The following is a 16,041-nucleotide window of genomic DNA, read 5'->3' as shown; positions in this document are numbered from 1 at the left end:
TTCATCACTCCATATACTGAATGCAGTGGGGCTGTGAAGTGATGAATGAACAATTCGAGAGGTGAACTAATCATTTTTGTTTCCGGGGAACAGACGTGACAAATGTGACGTGACGAAAGAATGACTCGGATCGGGAGGTGAGGTGAACTAACAGATTGTATGGCCTGAAGACTAGCTAAGCCATTAGCTGGTCATTTCTAAAATCATTTCTGTTTCTCACAATACGGCCTTGGTTGCATGAGCCTATAGTTTATAATTCCAAATGTGATCAACGTTTGCGTAAGTACTAGATGTGTTGAGGAATTTAACATGTAACATTTTAATTATATTCTGCTGAAAATGAACGAAATGACTGAAAAAAAGATTCATTCATTTTGCTGAACAAGATTCTAAGATCCGAGTCAGTAAAATGATCCGAACTTCCCATCACTAGTATTCAGTTACTGTTGAAGTGCTGCTGAATTTGTTAAAACTCGTCATCAAACATGCCCGTTTTACCCTAAAACGAAGTCTAAAGAAGCCACTAGATGGCGATATAAACCAGACAGTGTTTCAGAAGAGTGTTAGTTCTACTGAGGGCTAGTGGAGATAAAGTGGTGGAGGTAATGGATGTATTTCAGAAATCATAAAGAACACATAAAAGTGATGGGTCACTTACATAAAAGAAAATGAAAAATCAAGATATTTTAAATATTTCCAGTTTGTAAATGGCAACTCAGTGCGTGTGTGTGTGTGTGTGTTTTCACCCTTTCAGTCATAACTGGAGGCTTAGAGAGAATTGCAGGAAGCCTGTGTTTCTTTGGCATGGCCATTTCCTCCCCTCACTCTCTCACCCATCCGACGGGGTGTATTAATGCGTGTGGGTGTGTTTATCTTTTGTCTTTATTGGCAGGATGTCTATGTGGGTCAGTTTCACTTCAGCTTTAATCACGAGACTGTGTGTGTTTGGGGTTACTCACTGACATGATTCACTGTTTATAATATCAACATTTACAGGTAAGACTAAGAGGCAGTACCTCTGTGAGGCTGACCATTTTTTCTATAGTAGGCTCTAAATAAACAGTTCAATGAAATATCAACAGCCTCCAACGATCCGCTTACCGTAAATCGAGTCAACCAGCCAAAACATGTCGGTGATGACAGTGTAGTGGAGTGCTGTAATGTTTTGGTGGCAGGTATCTTGGACAAGTGTATTGCAATTTTGTATTCTTGTAACATACGGTTTGTGGACCCAGAATAATAGACAGAATTAAAGACACTATCACAAGACTATTTATTGTGCTACCCTATATAGCAAGTTAAGAGCAAGTTAAGATTGTCTTGGGTTTTGTTTTGCCTAGTTACCTTGCCTAGCTAGCTGTATTTTAGCTGTATTTGAATTTACTTTTAGTCTAAACTAAATTTGGACTACTGGGATTAAAACTTTAAAATCGACTTACACGTTGAGCTGGGGATGCTTGACGTGACAGAGCTGGTGACTCTGGAGTGGACTTGGATTCTTGAGCTTGGGACTCTGAGTCGACTCGATTTCATGTGGACTGTTACAGTGGGGACACTAGTCTTGATTTTAGCTATTGAGCTAGTCACTCTGGACTCCACTTGGACTCTTGAACCGGGGACTGTGGAGTCAACTTGGACTCTTGTGCTGGAGATTCTAGACTTGACTTGGACTCTTGAGGTGGGACTCTGGATTTGACTTGGACTCTTAAGCTGGGGACTCTGGACTTTAGAGCTGGAGGCTTTGGACTCATCTTGGAGTTTAGGATGTGGGGCTTTGATTTCAACTTTGCCTATAGAGCTAGGAGCTCAGGTCTCAAATTTGGCTTTACAGCTAAGGACTCTGGACTCAATTTTGGCTCTAGAGCTGGGACTCTGGACTCAACTTTGGCGCTAGAGATCTAGACTTTGGACCTGACTTTAAATCTCAAGTTGGACTCTAGAGAAAATACCCACCTACTCCCACAAACACTCTTGACCAATCCCACCTACTCCTGCACCAAGTTTTACCAATCCCTTTGTGCAGGGCAAGCAGTGCACTGTGTCCACAAGACTGACATGTTAATGAACATGGACATGAACATTTCTTTGTTCTGCATGAAAGTAATAACCGACCACTCCCATAAATTTCTTTGTTGTTGATAGGTCCTACAGGATCCCACTTCTGATTCACATCTCTACTCTAGAGCTCAACTATAACGAGTAATAATGAGTCATAGCCTATAGTTACTATAGTAACCTATAACCCTATAACGTTATGAGCCATAACGTGTACTTATCAAGCTACATCCTGTAGTTGCTGAACCATAACCTGATGTTTTTGAGCCAACACATTTAGTTACTGGGCTGTGACATGTAGCTACTCAGACATAACATGTAATTAGTGACCTATAACCGGTGGTAAATCAGCCATAAGATACAGTTGCTGAGCTTAAACATCTATTACCTGTGTAATTTAGCTATAATACAAGCCATAACCTGTGATGCTTAAAGAGTTTAATGAAAAAATAATCTAGCATTGCATCTAGAATAATTAATTCTACCAATGTGTGTGTGTGAAAGAGGAAATGTGCATGTTGAGGAGTGTAAATGCTGCTTTGTGAAGTGCTGGTTACTTTGGCAAAAATTTCTGTGTGAGTGCGTCTGTGTGTGTGCGTGTGTCTGTGTGCATGCTAATGACGGGTGCAGCTGTACCCCCTGCTGATTTGAATCCGTATTCACATTAAGCAGTGCCAGATAAGGCCGGTGTTTCCTTCTACAGCATGCTCAGTATTCCATGTGCTGGCTTGGGATTAACGTCGCGTTTCTGGAAAAATCCTTCAGGTGCCACAGCTCTCTCACACAGGAGTGGGGAAGTGTGTGTATTCAAATCTGCTTCCTTACATACTGTATTAATTATACTGTAGCCCATGTGTGTGTCTCCTTCAGTAAGTCTTAATTGGATGAATATTAATAAAACGCACATCTTTCTCATTTGCTACCAGTTTTAATTCTGTACTCTGAATCATTATATGTCTGTGATCAGTATGGTAGGTGTATTGAGTTATTTGTTACTGATAAGGACACATTAGAGATTAGTGCTGGTTTGTGTAAGTGAGAAGAAATAAATGTCTGGCAGTTGATGTGATCAGAGAAGTTCACCATGTAATTAAAAACTATACCAAGCTTCTATGCCTAGACTGAGTTTTTAGCCAGTAACTAGAGTAGTCGTGTTTTGTCAAGGTTCAGTTTCAGATAAGCCTGATTTAACATCTTTTGGTATCTCCTGAAAGACTTTGCATAACAATGGTGTGTGAAGGCACAATATCTCATCTCCTCTAATCTCATCTGAACGACAGTGATTTAGTATATACACATCCTATGTGTTGTTTATGATTGAAGCCTTATTTGGACTGGAGTAGTTTTACATGGATAGGTGGGGTAATGTCATTTTTCCTGTGCAAAGTCAAGTATCTCTGGGATTTACACCATTGTTTTTTACAATGATTACACCATGTTTTTATCTTCAAGGTAAATTTACTGTATATCCAGGTAAACTACTTTAAGAGGTTTTGTTCATCTCTTCAGTATAAAGACACTCCAAGAAGACCTCGTTCTTTTCTCCCGCGAAAACCAAACAAAAACCATGTATTAGCCAAATATAAAGTTCCAAACAATAAAATATGGGCGACGTTTAAAACATGGTATTGAAGAAGTGATACCTCTGAGGGGTTTACAGAGGTTTTTTTTTTGTTATTTTTGCAGCCAAAAGTGCTTGATTTTTCTGTGGCTTTTTTCAAAATTTGTGATGAAATTTGCGGAGTTTTTTGTGCTTTTTTTTAGAGGAATTGGCAAAATTGCACAAAATAGTTTTGTACAGTCTTTCGCGGTGATGTTTGTTAGCAAATGACACCTTTTAGCTGTACTCATATTTGACGCACATGAATTGAAGAGGGCATTGGGTGAATACGCGTTGTGATGACATCACATGACATGTCTTGGCCCAAATCTGTGGAAAATCAACAGTCATTTTGAACAAATTGCAAGCTCCTCCGAATATTGGTTGCAAAGGTTGAACCAGCTTCATATCAATCCCCTTGGTTTTGGAATGGAATGTTCAGCAAGCACATAAGGGTTTTATAGTCAGGTGTCCACAAACTCATGAACATATCCAAACCGAATCTAGTCCAAGCACAGAGCTGAACAGTCGTGTGTTAAGAGCCTGGATCTATCTGATCTCTTTTTTCACTAGTGAAAAAAATCTTTTACCACTGGCCACCTCTTCTGATTATTCTTTTTTTTTTTTTTTTTAATATGAAGTGACTAAAGCGCATTACTGAATTATGAAAGGGCTTTAAAATAGCTGAGCTTCGGCAACAACAAAAGGTGTTTTCACTTGGACGCATTAATATTACACTGCCGAGTGTTTGTCAAGACCACAAGTCCTACTGCTCTGATGGTGAGATGAGGGAATAGCTGCACGCAAAACATATCACACACACACACACAATATTATTAACAATGTTAATTACTTCTCTTGAGCCCATTAAAATGTGTGTGTGTGTCACAGGAGGAAGCAGTGTAAAAGTTTTGGCACCCATATTCAATCCAGCATCAGAAAACACCTTATGCTTCATTAATAAGCAGAATAAATAAACTATTATTCCCATATATAATATGTTCATTTGTTTTTCTTTCTTATTAAATCTGATACGAAACAGGACTCACACAGGAAGTAAGCGCAGGAGTAAAGTCTTTATTTACACTTAAGGCATGAACACTTGTTCAACCTCCCCGTAGGTCTCCAGCTGGGTCTCTGAGGTCACCAGGTTGACCTTAGGCGGGGGCCCAGAGGTCGCCAGGTTGACCTCGGGCTGGGGCCCTGAGGTCGCTAGGTTGACCTCGGGCCAGGGCTCCGGAGCTGCGGATTCGAGCATGTCCACCCACTGGTAGAAACGGTGGAAGGGCGGGTCAGACTGGGGCTTTCCATTGACCCGCCACCCCAGCAGATCCAGACCACGAAGATGTCCTGGCCGGTAGAACTCCTCGACAAAAAGTTTCGCGAACTGGGTGACGTCATGGAGAGCGGGGGACCCAGTACTCACTAGTTCCTCCGCCCAGTCCCTGGCCGGGTCGCAAAACCGGGACACCAAGAACCCAATCCACTGGCTGTCAGTAGGCTTGGGATACGCCAGGCTGCAGAAATAAACCTGGCAGCTGCAGAGGAATTCCAGTGGGTAGCTCCCCAATCCCGCTGTCGCCGGTGGGAGTTCGGCGGCGACCCTTTGTGGGAACTGCACGAACTGGAAACGCGGCCAGTAGTCTGAGCGACTCCCAATAAGGTGCCCTCCTGCTACTTCCATGGTTTGTGGGCGGTATTCTGTTATGAAAAAGGACTCACACAGGAAGTAAGCGCAGGAGTAAAGTCTTTATTTACACTTAAATCAGGAAACACTCGTTTAACTAAGGCATGCACACTTGTTTAACTAAGGCATGAACACTCGTTTAACTAAGGCATGAACACTCTTCTAACTAAGGCAAGAACACTCTTCTAACTATGGCAAGAACACTCTTCTAACTAAGGCAAGAACACTCTTCTAACTATGGCAAGAACACTCTTCTAACTATGGCAAGAACACTCTCTAAATATGGCAAGAACACTCATTTAACTATGGCAGGAACACTCATTTAACTATGGCAAGAACACTCTTCTAAATATGGCATGAACACTCATTTAACTATGGCAAGTACACTCATTTAACTATGGCAGGAACACTCATTTAACTATGGCAAGAACACTCATTTAGCTATGGCAAGTACACTCATTTAACTATGGCAGGAACACTCATTTAACTAAGGCATGAACACTCATTTAACTATGGCAGGAACACTCATTTAACTAGAGCAGGAACACACATTTAATTAGGGCATGAACCTAGGAACAGGAAACTCGACAGAGCATGGACACATTACCGCCTGGCACCATTATACATTCTGTCTTTCCTTTAATCCATCATTACTCTACGCTAATAATGCCCGTTGTGCGTAGCAACGCGAGGGGTTTAAATAACCAGTCCAAATTACCTTAATTACTGACAGCTGGCAACACTTCACAACATACCCTCACACCTCCGCCAGTAACTGAAATGGGCGGGGACAGAACAGGAACCAAAACAAGTGCACATGTCCATTGTAAACACAGTCTTAGTGTCCATGCGCACTTCCAGCACGTGCATGCGCTCTCCAGCTGCTCGTGCACATCGCCGCCGCAGCACCCTCTGCCGGAGAGATCGTGACAAAATCCTGAATTTGGTGCTATTAATTAAGTAGTAAATATACTTTACATGCCTTGAAGTGTTTTATACCTCTTATACCACAGCAGTTTGCCAGCAGTAACAATTTGTAATTCATTAAATGAATTAATTAAAGAAAATAAATCGTACATTGATTTGTCAGTTACTCATCAGACGGTGTAAGCAAGAGATTGCAGCTTAAAGAATAATACGGGGGTATAAAAGGAAGAATGGATGATGGTATAAATGGAAGAATGGATTTACTTTCATATGCGTGATGAACCACTGCTGTGGAGTGTGAAATTTTTTGACCTCACAAATAATATGTTATAACAAGAGTGTTATTATGCTTAGATTAGCCCATACAAGTCCCAGTGAATTAGCTGTTACTATAGAAACGGTTTCTGGTTCCTAAGCTCCCTGGTTCCTAAGGTTCTCCAGTTTTCTCCCAAAACAACATATGCTCGATTGAGATAAATTGCTCCTTGGTGTCAATGAGCGTGTGTGTATGTGTGTGATTATCAATTTCAACTAGAAATACTGTCAGAGCTGCTGTTATAGAAAACAGTGCTGGTGGTATTAGCATTATTTATTAACCATTTGGATCTTTTACAATGGATGACGAGGTTAAGCTTCTGGTCCTTAGAATGTTGCGAGTTCAAATCTCAGGACCGCCAAGCAGCCACCGTTTTATTTGGATAAAAGTATCCACCTTATGAGTAAATGTATCATAAATATAACTTTTGCTTAATGTTCAATGTGTTCACACAGAAACATTCATACTCATTTTAATGCAATTCCAGACATATTTGATGTCTTTCTTGCCTCTGTAGCCAAGGATTTGTACTTTGGCGGCCAAACAAAGGCTCGCTTGTGTGACTCATACACTGTCTACACACTGCTGAATTTACTGCTCTGAATACTGAATGAATGAAAACACTCACACACACAAACACAGAAAAGGAATCATGAGAATACATTTCGATTTATGATGAGCATTTAAACTGACCCTAATTTTTGCCATTTCTTGTACCTCATAGATTTCTAATAGATTTGCTTAAACAAATGGAAATTGGAAAAAAACCAAACAAACCGATGTGTAATGTGAGTTCAGTGAGAAGAAAAGATGAAGAAGTCATCGCTTCCTTCTGTGGGATGAAAAGACACGTCTTTGATCCGTCAAGTATTGAATTTCAAAGCTGTGTTACGAAGTGTTTTACAATTACAGTGGGGGAAATAAGTATTGGACACGTCAACATTTTTTTCAGTAAATATATTTCCAATGAGGCTATTCATATGAAATTTTCACCAGACATCAGTATTAACTCAAGCAATCCGGAAATATAACGAATTCACAACATTAAAGTCCATAGATGAAGTTATGTGTAATAAAGTGGAACGACACAGGAAAATAGTATTGAACACGTTAAGAAAAAGGAGTTCTCCAAGGCAATGTAAGGCAAGGAACCAGCTGAAGTAATTATACCTCATATCTGTGCAAATTAATATCAGCTGGGTTAGTAAATTGATGGTCTATAAAAAGGCTTTTTGTTACCAAGGTGTCACACAAGAAGCATCTCATGATGGGTAAAAGCAAAGAGCTCTCCCAAGACCTTCACAACCTTATTGTTGCAAAACATATTAATGGAATTGGATACAGACGTATTTCAAAACTTCTGAATCGTCCAGTAAGCACCACGGGGGCTGTTATCCGCGAGTGGAAACAACATCACTCTGTCATCAACCGGCCACACACAGGAGCTCCTCGCAAGATTTTGGACCAGGGAGTCAGAAGAATAGTCAGAAGAGTAGCCCAAGAGCCAAGGACCACTCAGAAAGAGCTCCAGAAACACTTGGAGGCAGCAGGTGTCATCGTCACGGAGAAAACATTAGGCAATGCACTCCACCGCCATGGCCTCTATGCATGCTCACCCCGCAAGACTCCATTACTAAAGAAAAGGCATGTTGAAGCTTGTTTAAAGTTTGCTACAACTCATTTGGACAAGCCTATGAAATACTGGGAGAGTGTAGTCTGTTCAGATGAGAGTAAAATTGAACTTCTTGGCTGTCATACTACACACCATGTTTGGAGAAGAAATGGCACTGAACATCACCCTTAAAACACCATACCAACAGTGAAGTTTGGAGGTGGAAGCATCATGGTGTGGGGCTGTTTTTCATCACATGGTATTGGCAGACTTCATATAATTGAAGGAATGATGAATGGAGCCCTTCACCGGAAGATTCTTGAGAAGAATCTGCTGCCATCCACCACGATGATGAAGATGAGACATGGGTGGACCTTCCAGCAGGACAACGAGACAAAGCATACAGCAAAGGAAACTCTCAATTGGTTTCAGAGAAAAAAAAAATCAAGGTGTTACAATGGCCCAGTCAATCACCTGACGTATATCCAATTGAACAAGATTTAAAGACAATATGTTTAGAAGAATGGGCCAAAATCACACCTGAATACTGCGGCCGATTCATTTCGTACAGGAAGCATCTTGAAGCTGTCATTACAAACAAAGGCTTCTCCAGTAAGTATTAAATAAATTTCAGTTAGTGTGTTCAATACTTTTTTCCTGTGTCATTCCTCTTTATTACACGTAACTTTATTTATGGACTTTAATGTTGTGAATTCTTTATATTTCCAGATTTCTTGAGTTAATATGGATATCTGTTGAAAATTTCATGTGAATAGCCTCATTGGAAATATATTTACTGAAAAAAATGTTGTGTTCAACACTTATTTCCCCCACTGTATGTACAGGAGTGGAGTTCATTCTGGTATTTCTTTTTTTTTAGTCAGTACAGAACAAGACTGAAAAAAAAACCCATGCACAAATAAGCCTTAAATAAAATAAACATATGGAGTAACTTTCCCAGGTTTCTTTAAACAATAAGGCTGCTTTCACTCAAAAGCAATATACATGTAACCCTAAGCATTTTTTTTTTTTTTTTTTATAAAAGTGCTACCTTTTTTTTTTTTTGTCACAGCAGAGTGTCAAAACTTTTCAGAAAAATGCTGAATGAAGTTAAGCCCTTTTTCAGCTGCAGACCAACCAGGTCACAAGCAAGGAAAACAAATATGGAGGACACAGTTGCTGGTGACAGTGGTTGTTTGTTTCTTCCTTTCTTTCCAAGAAACAGTACATTTGTCGCTTTTCTTTCTTTCTTACTTTCTTTCTTTCTTTCCATGTAAGAGTACATTACACTGTTTTTCTTTTGTTTCATTATAGATTACAATAAACCACTTTTCCTTCCTTCCGTCCTTCCTTCCTTCTTTCTTTCTTTCCATGGAATAGTACATTACATTGTTTTTCTTTCGTTCCATTGTGGATTCCAATAAACCACTTTTCCTTCCTTCCTTCCTTCCTTCTATCTTTCTTTTTTCTTTCTTTCTATGCAAGAGTACATTTGACTGGTTTTCTTTCTTTCTTTAAATGCAAGAGTACAATAAACTTCTTTCTCTTCTTTCTTTTTTTCCATAGAAGAGTACATTACATTGTTTTTCTTTTGTTCCATCGTAGATTACAATAAACCACTTTTCTTTCTTTCTTTGTTTCTGTTCAAGAGTACATTCTTACTTTATGGCAGATTACAATAAACTTCTTTCTGTTCTTTCTTTCTTTCTTTCTTTCAAGGGTATATTCAACTGCTTTTCTTTCTATCCAAGGAAGAGTACATTTGAAGCTATTCTTTCTTTCTTTTTTTCCTTTCCTTTCTTCCATAAAAGAGTATATACAAAGACTACAACGGCAGATCCCTGAAGCACAGTGAGGTAATCCAGCTGAGCACAGTCATCATTAAGTGACGTCGCTTTGATGTGACGCTTGAGAGAGCGAGGATATTCCATTTGACTTGCTTCGATTCCTCGCTCCATGCATCTCATCCTTGCATCCTTCCCTCGCATCCTAAGGGGGTGGGGCTAAGACACAAGGAAGGGAAGCAAGGAAAGGAAATGAGGATTCACAAATAAGAAATGAGAAGCGCCCCTGAAAGGAAGTGTTGGTAGTTCTAGAAGTGATCCGGAGATGGGGGACAATTTTTTCGGTGGGAATAGCAGAGTAGATGAATAGAGTAAAATTGTTAATCGTAAAATGAAAAAAACCTGTAGATATGAATCGGGAACTGATAGTGAAAGAGAGTGCATGCACAGACAAGCAAGGAGTTTTTTTTTTATAGGGAATAGAATATGCTGAGGTTGTTAAAATCACTGTGAAGTGCTTTAAATGCCTTATTGTGTTGATGTAATTTCCACTGAGGAAACAGGAAGTCGGGACGGGACATATCAAATGGCTCCTCCCCCTTTCAAAATTGTCAATAGCGTTTACTTTACCTCAAAGCTCGTGGTAAGCCGTACTTGACAGTTAGTACCATGGATATTTTATAATGTTGGGGTGGGGCACTTCCAATTCTAGAGTGCATTTGATTGGACAGAAAATCTGATGAGAAGTGTATTGGTGGCAGAGAGAGACTGTAAATTTTGAATGCATATATCTCCTAAATGTGAATTTTGTCACTGTTTTGGAGCATACTAGCTTATAGCTAACCTTATGGCGAACATATTCATTCTAAAAGCCACAAAAAACGTATCTATCATGAATCTGTAGTGCACTGATCAGGTCAGCGTTGCATTATGGGTGTATGATTTATGAGTCTGCATTATTATCTTTGATTAGGAAAGTTGAAGCAGTACAGGCACAATCATTAAGAATATGTTGTGGTGCTTTTAGATCCTCTCCAGTATCAGCATTGCAAGTGGAGGTAGGAGAAATGCCACTTGTATAGTCATAGGTTACAACTGACAGTGAAATACTGGGTTACTCTGAAAAGACATTCTGAGGCACACCCAGTTAAGAAGGCACTGATGGAGTGTTGAGAATATGGGAATGATAATATCAGAAGTTGGATAGACAGCAAATAAAGAAGCTCAGACCTTGGGTCTTAACAAATATACCTCCCTGGTTATATTTCCCTCACCATGCCTCAAATCAATCTTTATCTATCAGTCCCTCCAGGATTTTGTGATTTTGCGATCACAGAAATCAACGCAGATCTCAGATTTTCCACAGATTTGGGCCAGGACACGTCATGTGATGTCATCACATCACGCATCTTCGATTCACGTGCATTGAACATGTGTACAGCTAAAAGGTCTCATTTACCAACAAACATCACTGTGAAAGACATCACTGTGCAAAACAATTTTGCCAATTCAAGTAATTTCAAGTAGACTCTGTGGTGCTGTTGTTATGGTTACAGTGTGTACATTGCGTGAGATACTTTGCTAGTCGTCTTACTACAGTCTGAAGTTTTCAAGGTATGATGTCCTAGTCTAAAAATATCACGCTTTCACAGTATTAGTCAAACATTTAAAAACACATAAGCTGGTGGTAAAAATGAAAGCAAAAAAACAAACAAAACATTACACCTGTTGGTACAATGATGCCAGGTTTCAAACTACAGGCTGAGCTGGACAAACTGGTCATACCGTCATCTATGACAAACTTAGGAACATGTAGGTGGTGTTTTGGAGAAGTCAGCTGTTCAATCTTACACTGTGACTAACTGTGAAACCCTAACAACCCTCATCAGCACAGAAGAATCTCTGGTCAGTGCATTTTTCTTTTCTTTTTTGTAGTGGAATCTGTTGATAAAGTGTATGTCCTTGACCATCTTTTCACATGCTCTTGTTTGAATGATGTCATCAGAGGTGCGAGTATCCATGAAAATGAAACTAAAGCAGCAGTAAGAGTGACTCAGCTATTATTAAACCTTGTAGGCAAATCCACATGCAAATAATGATATCCATAGGTCATCTATATCGTACGTACCACTTTTGGCTTTGGAAGTACACTATTGGCATAACAGTTTATAATAGTTTATTATACACAGTGTGTATAAGATTTTTGTTTAAAATGGGCAAAGCACTTCAGCAAAGTCTTTATTTTTTTTAAACAGGTAAGCCAACTTGCAATCCAAAGTCTTTTTGGTTAGCAGGAATGTATGTTTTGATCAAAAAGTACTTTACACCTTTTTATTACTTTTTTTTTATTTGCTCTTTTTTTGTGAGAATGTCATGAAATGTAATGCCTTTAAGGTAAGCATATGGGCCAGCCACTGTGGATATTGTGCATTTTGAGACATACTAAATGTTTAAATACACCTCCTATCTAGCAGATTCATCAGATTCAAACCAAATTTGGTAAGTATGATGTCAAGTTGCCCATGATGTTAAACTGAAAAGGCATTTTTGATATCACAAACAGTGTTGTCATGGCGAGGCGATCGATGAACATGTCATGCTGTGCCAAAAAGTACTTTTAAATGTAAATAATTGGGAATGTGTTTTATCTGAAATGGCTCATTTTATTGTGAGAAAATGAAGAAATCCTGGCTATAAACATAAGCAGCATCCACAAACATAAATGTCATCTTATAATGTCACGTCCTATGAGGAAGTGGCATCTGACGGGTCCATTTTTTAAATATGAAGTAAACAATTCACTTTCTGGATGGACACAGAAAGTGTCCCCCCCGAACAATTAAATATAATTATTAAATATAGCTGCAGCTCGACATGTGTAAGCTCTTGTGTATGCTTCACCTTTAAGATATTGTGTTTATAAATGCTTTACAAATCTTTATATTTAACACTAGAATTGTAGCAGGTCACGCCAGCATGGGGCGCAAAATCAATCATCCTATAGCTCTCTATTCATAGTGTAATTCATGTACTTTACTTGGTTGCCATTAAGCTAAACTACTTTAAATCTGCCCATTCTTCTGTCCATTAACACATTCCTGTCTATTCATATACGCTGATTGCCTTGGTTCACCTTAAACAACTTGTAGGAAGTTGGAACCTGCCCAGCCCCAGTGCATGCAAATCAGGGTTATTGTTTTGTTGAAAAGGAGAAAAAGCTCAGTAAAAGAGTGGCCAAAAAATGAAGAAGTACTGTGTACATTTTTGTAAAAATGTAAAAATTATTTCAGAACATGGCTTCCAGCACAGTCACACCGGAGCCGCTTGATGTCCTTCAGGAGACCGACGATGACGGTGGAAACGACTTATCGGGTCTCGAGGACGAGGACGACAATGAAGAAATTATGGATCTGGATGAGGATGATTCTGCCGATGAGTAAGTAACTTTGCAACAGTAAATAAGCGAGGACACCACATAGAAGACTCCAGGCTGTACAAAATGCGGTTGTGTTGTGAATGAGGCACATGAGCTGATGGCTCAGAGAAGTGGCAGAGTAATATGTTTACATCAGCCACAAAAAGAATGGAGGAAAAAACCTGATCAGGAAAAAAATTGACATGTAGACATTTGAAAAACAATGAGGTAACTGCACAATCATACACTACGAAAAGGTGTCAAGGTAACAAACCTAGTGCTAGAGGGATTTTATTAGTTGTATTGTGTATTTATGGTGAGCCTCAGCCACACCAGAATACATCAAGTAAATTTTGTTCTCTTGTACAGTAGTCAAAGTGAGGACTATTGTTATAGTTTTAATAAGTACGTCTTGGCTGGAACAAGTGGCAAACAATATTTTCCTCACAAAGGTAAATGTATTCTGGTTGCAGAAGTCAAGATGGTGAGCAGCACACACCACAAGCGAAAAAGCCACACAGGTCTACACAGTCAAAATCTCCGCTAGCATGGAAGACACCCGAAGACGCAGACGTGGCTCCACCAGCAATTCGGTTCTGGCCTGCACGGCCTCCCGGGGTGCAACTGAACTCGGCAGACAAGCACACACCTCTGGAGTTGTTCAAACTCTTCTTCTCTCCAGATGCTGTGGCGACCCTGTGTCAGAACACTAATAAACAGGCTGCCAGGAACATTGAACAAGGGTGCAAGTACAAATGGACCACGTTGACAGTAGACGAGTTCTACAAGTACATCGGACTCATTTATTTCATGGCCCTGATCAAGCTGGACCACATTCGAGATTATTGGCGGCAGAACAACATTTTTTCCATTGCCTTCCCAAGGACAGTGATGACGAGAGACAGATATAGGACTATATCCTGGAACGTGCACATGAGCGATCCAGATGAGGACCAAGAAAACGATATTAGACGGGGAACACCGCAGTACGACCGACTGTTCCGGGTGAAACCGCTCATGGACAGGATTCGGGAGGCCTGCAAAACCTTTTATCATCCACAGAGAAACCTTACCGTGGACGAACGAATGGTGGCAACGAAAGCAAAAACGGGTATGACACAGTACATGAAGAGAAAGCCCACCAAATGGGGCTTCAAGTTGTTTGTAATGGCTGACTCGAGCAATGGATACACAGTGGATTTTGCTGTGTACACAGGAAAGGACAGCTCTTATACAGGACATGGGATTTCATATGACACTGTGATGTCATTTATGGATCATTCCTTCTTGGGTTCTGGGTACCATGTGTACATGGACAATTTCTACACGAGCCCAAAACTATTCAGGGACTTGCACACTCAGAAATTTGGCGCTTGTGGGACGTACAGGGACAACAAGAAGGCTTGTAAGGACTGCCCGAGCACTACATTAAATGCTCTCAGTAGAACATCATGCAGGGGAGACTTCAGATGGATCAGGGATGGTCCTCTGGTGTTTGTGAAGTGGATGGATGCTCAAGAAGTCTCTGTTTGCTCTACCATCCACTCAGCCTTCAACGGCGAGACGATACAACGGAAGGTGAAGACCACAAAAGGGACCTGGGACACGCAGAAATTTTCATGCCCCACTCCTGTCCTCAAGTACAACGAACACATGGGAGGTGTGGACTTGTCCGACCAACTGATCCAGTACTACACAGCACAGCAGAAGACCATGAAATGGTACCGGAAGCTGTTTTTGCACTTCTTGGACATTGCGGCTACTAATGCATACATCTTACACAAAGAGCTTGCATCCAAACAACTACGCGATGCCTTGACACACAAAGTGTTCATGGAGGAGCTGACTGCACAGCTGTGCGGCATGTCACAGAAAATCCCTTCAAAACGGGCCAGCTGTGATCATGTACCGGTGCCTGTGGCCAAACTGTCTACAGACGTGAGACAAGTGGCTTCGCAAGGTCGCAGGACTTGCGTCCTCTGCCGATTCCAACGTTCCAAAAAGAGTAACACTCCATGGAAGTGCGGGAAGTGCAACGTTCCTCTTTGCCTGCAGCTGACTAGAAACTGTTTTGAGGAATGGCATAAAAAAAACAATTACCACCTATAATTGAGTGGTGAATAATTTCATCTTGACTCCTAAACTGGCATGAACTGTTATGCCATTAACTTATACTCATGACCTGTTCTACTGTGTGCCACAAAAGTAATACTGGTGTGCACTAGTTTTATTTTTCTTGTGTGGAGACTTGAATATAAATATCTGTTAAAGGTAACATGCATTTGTGTCATGAAAATGAACAATTGAAACAGGGTCTTAGTGGAGCCAGAGCATATCTTGGGAACACCAGGTGTGAGGCCAAGGGTACAGCCTGAATGGAACATCATTTTTATCCAAAACAGCTGATAATGAGTTGATCATTTGAATTTGTAAGCAATAACAAGTAGTATATTTATTAGTAATATTTATTTATTTTACAAGGACACTGGTAATAACCTAATATTTCAAGAATATGTCCAAAATGTTTCAGTGTTAAAGGTGCAATAGTCATTGTTTTTATTTCTAACTTATACTAACTTCCAGGTTATTTCTACATGATAAAAAGCAATGGGTTAAATCATGGCCTAAGGAAAGATTGCTGAGAA

The 16,041-nt window shown here is 40.1% G+C and overlaps 1 protein-coding gene across 1 annotated transcript; it reads left to right on the top strand.

The window, feature by feature from the left end:
- Positions 1-9,236: 9,236 nt before the first annotated feature.
- Positions 9,237-15,765, top strand: LOC128623893 (piggyBac transposable element-derived protein 4-like). Its single transcript, XM_053651045.1, has 3 exons — positions 9,237-11,886; positions 13,272-13,417; positions 13,870-15,765. The coding sequence occupies exons 2-3, from the start codon at positions 13,275-13,277 to the stop codon at positions 15,503-15,505; spliced, it is 1,779 nt and encodes a 592-aa protein (XP_053507020.1). The 5' UTR covers positions 9,237-11,886; positions 13,272-13,274; the 3' UTR covers positions 15,506-15,765.
- The last annotated feature ends 276 nt before the right edge of the window (positions 15,766-16,041 follow it).

This window comes from Ictalurus furcatus, chromosome 2 (assembly GCF_023375685.1).
Source record: "Ictalurus furcatus strain D&B chromosome 2, Billie_1.0, whole genome shotgun sequence".
NCBI lineage: Eukaryota > Metazoa > Chordata > Actinopteri > Siluriformes > Ictaluridae > Ictalurus > Ictalurus furcatus.
Note: the sequence above shows the minus strand (reverse complement) of the source record. Positions and strands in the feature narration are given on the sequence as shown.